Source organism: Austrofundulus limnaeus, unplaced genomic scaffold, assembly GCF_001266775.1.
Source record: "Austrofundulus limnaeus strain Quisiro unplaced genomic scaffold, Austrofundulus_limnaeus-1.0 Scaffold2, whole genome shotgun sequence".
Classification (NCBI taxonomy): domain Eukaryota; kingdom Metazoa; phylum Chordata; class Actinopteri; order Cyprinodontiformes; family Rivulidae; genus Austrofundulus; species Austrofundulus limnaeus.
Window position 1 is genome coordinate 2,431,942 of NW_013952404.1, and position 6,646 is coordinate 2,438,587.

Genomic DNA, 6,646 nt, shown 5'->3' on the forward strand with positions numbered 1-6,646 from the left:
ATATATATACATATACATATACATATATAGTTTTGTTTTTTGCCTGTGTATGTGTAAATAAAATAAATTTCTTTAGGATGAGACAAAGAACATTCAAGGTACTTCCATTTTTAGAGCTTTCCTTTTGCTTACAGTGAAGAACTAAAACATGCCATTGTTGTTTCTGCATCACTTCAGYGAATAAACTGTGTTTGATTTTTGTTTAGTTTCAATGGAACCAACTTAACCTTTTATTACTAATGTGCCCTATTTTTACAAAGATGATTTGAATTTGGGGAAAATGTTAAAATATCCTCATTAGATTGAGCAAACTGGGCTAAAATCTTTACAATTGTTTTCAAAAAAGCTGTTTTTTCAGATAAATATTTTTAAAACTTCTATTTCAGACATCTCAGATATATTGCACATATTTTCTGTTATATGCTAAATGACATAAAGGTGCATTTTATTTATCTGACTGTTGAATTCATAACATTACTGAAGTGCTTTAGCACTGAAACTCAAAGCAGCACTGGTTAGCGTACGCTAAAGACCACAGTGATGACAGCAGAGGCAGACCGTAATGGTACACAGAGGACATGGCCATATTGTATGATTTAAGAAGCATATCCATTACACACCGCAGTCATCACACCCACACACCCACATGCACACACACGTGCAGCCTTTCCAGACCACCGATGCCACATTGTGGGCTAACACCATCTGGTGCCAATCAGGAAACACCAGCTTTTGCACAAGTCAGTGTCTCTAATTATCTACCTCGAGCAAAAGGAGGCAGATCCCCACTAATCTCCTCAATGTGTTCTGCTTCCCATTCCCACCTGTGCCCCCCCAATAAAGGAGGGGGTGCGGTGGGGTACGTGGGAGGACTGGGGTCTCTGTGTCAAGGGAGCAGGGACCAGGTGACGCTGCAGAGCCGGTCCCCAGGACAGAAGCTCCACCGCTTGGTTTGGCTAGCAGCTGCCTCCCCCCACTGAGACATCCCACAGCTGACAATCCCCCAGCGCTGACAGGAGCTCTTTACAGTGTCAATAGCCTCATATATTAGAGCTAACCGCCTTTGTGGCGAGCGAGGGTGTCAGGCCTTTTGGCCCGACAGAGCTTGTTACCATGATGAAATGTAGATTGAATGGAGGGGGGTCTGTGTCCCAGGCACGAGAGCTTTGACTCCCACTGCCTTTGTGTCCCACGCATGGCTATTGTTCAAAGCCCTTCAGCGCTCCGAGGAGGAGGTGGTGGGTGAGAATGAGTTACATCTTTGCTTTCTCTCCCGATCTCCGACTCATCTGTCAGCCGTGGGAGGATAAGCATGTATTTTACACGCTTGATTTGTTGCTAAGTGAAGGGCCAGCCATTGCTGAGTTGTTTGACTGAATCATGTCCGTGACACTGGGTGTGTTTTGTTTAAATAGGGTTGTTTATGGTTCGTTGTGGGGGGGAKCGTCTTTGTGAATCAGCTAAAAGTTGACCTTCATCACCGAAGCGACCGCAAAAGAGTATGTGGAAATATGAACATCCTGATTAAACTGAAGTTTCTTGAGTGAACATGCTGTGTCCTCCGCTCTAATTTTGTCCTTTGTGTGCCTATATCCATAATCATATGAGACAGTGACAAATGGCTGGCCTGCAGCTGAGGACATCGTTGTGTCCCTCGCCTGTGTCTGACAAAAGTGACGCGCCGTCCTGGCGCCTGTGTCGTCCTTTCATCTCCTACACCCTGTTGAGGTGAAGATTGATGGTCCCCTGGCTCAAGAACACCACATTCAGCTTCTGTGCTGCTGTATTGTCTCACCCTCCTGTCCCTCTCTAACCTTTTAGAGGTTAGTCTGTCCAAAACCAGTTAGCAACAAATACTTTGTCCTAAATATCTTTTTTTTTGTCAAAGCACGGTCAAAACCCATCTGTTCATAAAAAATGTTGCTTTGTTGCACTTCAAAGCATTTATACCTCATGCATCTCTTTTGCTGAGAAGTTTAAATAACTTTAATTAAAAACACAGATATTTGGGGTAAACAGCAGTCAGGCGAAATAAATGATGAAGAAAGCAAACACAAGTTACTTTTAAAATGTATTTTAATTTATGAAAATAGAAATCCTGCACAATATCAAACATTTGTTTCCACAATGACTCATCAAAAAAAAAGGCATCAAACTGCAGACTTTGCTGCTCGAATCAGATTCCTGGCACATTCAGAGCATAAGAAGAAGAAACAAATTAATGACAAATAGCAGCAGTTTATATTAACAAAATGTACAATTCTGGAACCAGGCAGCATGTAAGTTAGTCCGGTTTGGTTCTGTGCTCTGATCCAAACAGAAACAGTCATTTAAAAGGGAGTTCCGCTCATTTGCTCATAGACAAGCTGTGTAACGTGGAGGTGGTCGTGGGCAGGGGCTGGCAGAGCGTGCACGGRCAGGGCATGCCAGGGAAGTGCCGGTAGGAACTGCTCAGGTGGAGCGGGTCTTTCAGGAGGCCCTGGACCGGAGCGTGGAAGCCCAGGAAGGTGGCCGAAGGAGGGGAGTGTGGAGCCGGAGCTGAAGAGGGAGAGGAGGCGTGATGTTGCAGAGCTGCAGGCGCGCTGCCCACCAGCGAGTGAAGAGACTGGGCCAGAGGATGCAGCGGGAGGTGGGCAGCTGTGGCTGCGGGGGCCATGGCGTGGTGGGCAGCGGAGCGGCTCTGCGCGGCAGCGCTGCCGCCGTAGACGTCCCCAACCAGCTTCTTCATCTCCTCCAAGGAGCTGGAGAGCATCAGGATGTAGTTACGAGCCAGCAGCAAGGTGGAGATTTTGGAAAGTTTGCGAACAGAAGGGCCGTGAGCGTACGGCATCACCTCCCTCAGGCCGTCCATGGCTTGGTTCAGGTCGTGCATCCTCTTCCTCTCTCGACTGTTGACTTTAAGCCTCAGGTCCTGCATCTCTTCCTTGCTGAGCTCAGACCTGTTTTTGGCCTTTGCTCCTCCGCCACCGCAGCGCTCGTTTCTGTCTTGGCCGGCCTCGCTGCTCTGTCGGTTCTCCAGGCAGTATTTCTGGAACATCTTGTTGGAGAAGAAACTCCCAGCAGAGTCGTCCACCACCAGGTCTGGGGATGAGGAGCGGCTGCAGGTGGAACTGGCGTCCGAGTCCATTTTAACAGAAATTTCCAAAAAAAAATGGTAATAAACAAACTCAAACCCAGACAGCGTAAATGGAAGAAACACTTTAAAAAATGATTTTCCCAAAGAGTTACGGRGAGACTGTGCTGCTTGCTTTGATGCTCAGTCTGTCCACAGGAGTGAGAGTGTTTCTAAACTGTCACCCCATGGGCCTGCTGGTGTGTTTTTATACCCCGGACACAACAAAGGAACAAAAAAACTGCATAATGAGACACTTAGGGCCACAACCAATTGCAGAAGGGACACACTTTCACCCCCTCTAACACCCCCTTCCTGCAGCCCCCCACTTCACCTTCCCACACCCGCTTTAACATYCTTTAAGCCCAACATATTAATGCTCACATGTTATGATGCACTACAAAGATTAACCATGAATGCATAGAAACATCAGTCAGTTTTTGGTCCATCTTAAAAGTTGATCAAATCCATATTTTCTCCCTTTGTGTTTTGACCTTTAAGTGAAGTGAAAGTGAGAGTGTTAACCCCTGAGTTCAACAGGCCACAGTTTTTATTGCCTTCTTSCATGACACCAGATAGATGATGCCTCCAAGGCCTTATTTACATACGGTAGCCATGAGACACTTTGGAGAAAGGTATGAGGCACCATATGAGGCGCTTGAACACATAAAGAACAGCGTTAATGGCAGACTAGGTCCAATTCAACCAGGAGCTTAAAACAAAGGAGGTCAAATCAATTTGACTCGACTCCCMCAAACAGTCTGTGAAATCACATCACTATCTCTGGAAGTGGGGGTCCTTCATTTGAGGAGGAGGTAGTTAAAAAGCTACTAAACAAGCAGACATGGCTTTGTTCCTTTCTAATTCACTTGTAAAGTTTCGAGCACTTTTTAATTTTATAATGGTTTTTGTTCGCTTTTAGAGAAAGTGTAACGTCTCGCTCATTCAGGATGGAAAAGTTGGGTTTCTTTCAGACTTCAAATGAGTTTTGGCTCATATGAGTGGTGCTCTGAGGCTGGATTTCACCACTTAGTTTGGGAATTTCCTGCCTGCTGTGTGCCAAATGCTCAAGTTCCAAAATAGAAATAGTCTCCATAAAACCTGTCCTAGAATTATATTCTCCATAATAAGCAAAGAAATTTGTAAAAAACATCAGTTTTGTTTTGTCCTATTAGGAGAATGGCCTCTGTGAAGCTTTCATCAAAAATTTTATCCAGCTTTATTTTAAAAAAGACAATTTTACAAGCATCTTGCATGTGGAAACTGTTTATTTCTCTTCTGTGTGAAACACAGTAGGATCCTCTTCAATATTCATGTTAACCCACAAAAAAGTTATTTTCTCCCCACACTGTTAAATGATTTAATGTCTAAATATTCATTGTTTTTCGTGTGTTTTCTCAAGTTTTGTGCTGAAACACTTTTTTATAATTTTTTTCCATCAGCACTGAAGAAAATCCTGACTAATGGAGCTAAACTTGTGTAAAAGTCATCATATTTATCTTTAACCCACCTATCTTTGAACTAATTATTTAACTTTTTCTATTAATATTTTTCAATACTCTGATAGTATTTTCCTCTGATTTCAATTTAAAACATCGGATGTCTCTCTCAGTGGTTTGTATTTCAGCATAATGTCAAAGCAAAAAGTCCTTGAAAATCGATTCAACTCATGGATTTAAAGAAAGCAGGAATCTGGAGGGTCCTTAAGACCCCCCCACCACTGCTCCATCAGGGGGCCTCCCAGGGTGCTTTGGCTCAGTCAGTATTCAGTAATACTATAATTGGTGGAACCTTGAGAGCTAACATAAGCCAGTTATTTGGAGCATATGGATTTTCCCGTTGTTAGGCTGTTAGCCAATGTGGCTGCAGGATTCCTCTTCATTAATTGGGTCTTATCCTAATTAACAATGTTGGACACAACCGTCCAGTCTTTAAAAGCATTTAATGGTTGGGTTCATGCCACTATTTTACTCAAAAAAAAAATCCAAATAAGTCTCCGATAAACTGTAAATTGAAATAAACTTTCACTTGAACCAAATTACATTACTTAATTTGTAAAAATCATGTAAAAATGTATGACTTTAATAAAAAAAAACAGCTAAAAGAAATAGTTAGGGATCAATAGAAGTACAATCAGCACATATAGGGATTTAAAGGGACTCTAGCTGAATAATGGAGTGTAAGCAGTCCTACTCTTACTCTATTCCTGCGCTCATGAGCCACATAAATCCCATTCTCCCAATCATTCTTATCCTTATTCATGTGTTTGTGTAGGCAACGGGCCACACAGAGAGACACAAAAGTCTCCGAGCTTTGTGTTTTCCAACAGAAAGGGTAGCCACCTTCCATGTTTCCATATAATCCTTCAGTTTTTAACCCTGCATTAAAGTGTTTGACTTTCTTCTCAAGATGCCACCTTTCAGGACCCGTCATCCAATTCAGAGCTCTGAGTCATCCCTTTTTTTTTTATTTTTTAGGCTTCAGCGACCCGCTTTCTGCTGCCTCCTGGGGTGCTCTCCAGTGAAAGTGCTCAGGTGACCAGAAAATGAGGGCATTATCACAGGCATATGCTTGTAGTGACAGAGGATCAGGCCAGATTAGGGCCTATCATGGCTCAATAAAAGTGCTAAGCTGAAGAGCAAACCTGTGCTGTGTACCATAAGGCCTCCTTCACCCTCTGTTGGTCTTTGTTTAACTGGATCAGCGCTTCGATCTTCTGGGTGTTAATCCACGCCGGAGCAGAGTGAGTAAAGAATGAAACGGCAGCTTTTGGGTTTCACCTTTTTCTCATTACTTATTGCACATCAAAGCTCTAAATTCAAATATATATGATGAATGGGTTTGCTTTATCTGCGCATTTTTGTTTTCGCCTAGGATAAAGATATAAAACTGTTTCGCCGAGGGTCTGATGGGGCTGACAAGTGTTTCTGAGAGCAGAGAGTGGTGCCCTTTGTTATCACAAACCGCTCAGTGATTTATTCATTTACACTGCCTGAAACAATTGCATTATCTCAGCCGCAACAAAAAGACTCAAAGGCAGTATGAAAATCCCCCAGGATGTTTATGAGTCACTAAAGACTCCAATAACTTTCCCCTTCATTTTTAAGGGGCCGTGGAGGATTGCGTGCTGTGGAAGGCTGCGGGGCGAGGGGAGTCAGGAGGAGGTGTTCGAGCGCAGGAGAATGAAAGGAGTCCGGACCGTCTTTTCTGGAGCTGAATGGGGCTCGGTCAGCAGGCTGTCCCATACACTGGCCTGCTCCATGCTGCTAGAACTTCATAAATTACCCCCACAATTACCCCGAGGGAGGACAGACAGCTCGAAGGGGGTGAGAGTGAAAGAGGATAAAGGAGAACTGGTTGAAGAGCAGACCGTCATCAGGAGGTGGAGGAACCAGATCCAGATGTTGGCCTTCAGGTTGGCAGGACCCGAAACCATGACAGCTTCATCATCACCTTATAAAGTTTTATAGATAGATAGATAGATAGATAGATAGATAGATAGATAGATAGATAGATAGATAGATAGATAGATAG

At 43.6% G+C, this 6,646-nt stretch overlaps 1 protein-coding gene across 1 annotated transcript; it reads right to left on the bottom strand.

Annotated features, from left to right (window-relative positions):
• Positions 1-2,058: 2,058 nt before the first annotated feature.
• olig4 (oligodendrocyte transcription factor 4) lies at positions 2,059-3,279 on the bottom strand. Its single transcript, XM_014009452.1, has one exon. It carries the CDS (start codon positions 3,125-3,127, stop codon positions 2,348-2,350), a length of 780 nt encoding a protein of 259 aa, XP_013864906.1. The 5' UTR covers positions 3,128-3,279; the 3' UTR covers positions 2,059-2,347.
• Positions 3,280-6,646: the final 3,367 nt, after the last annotated feature.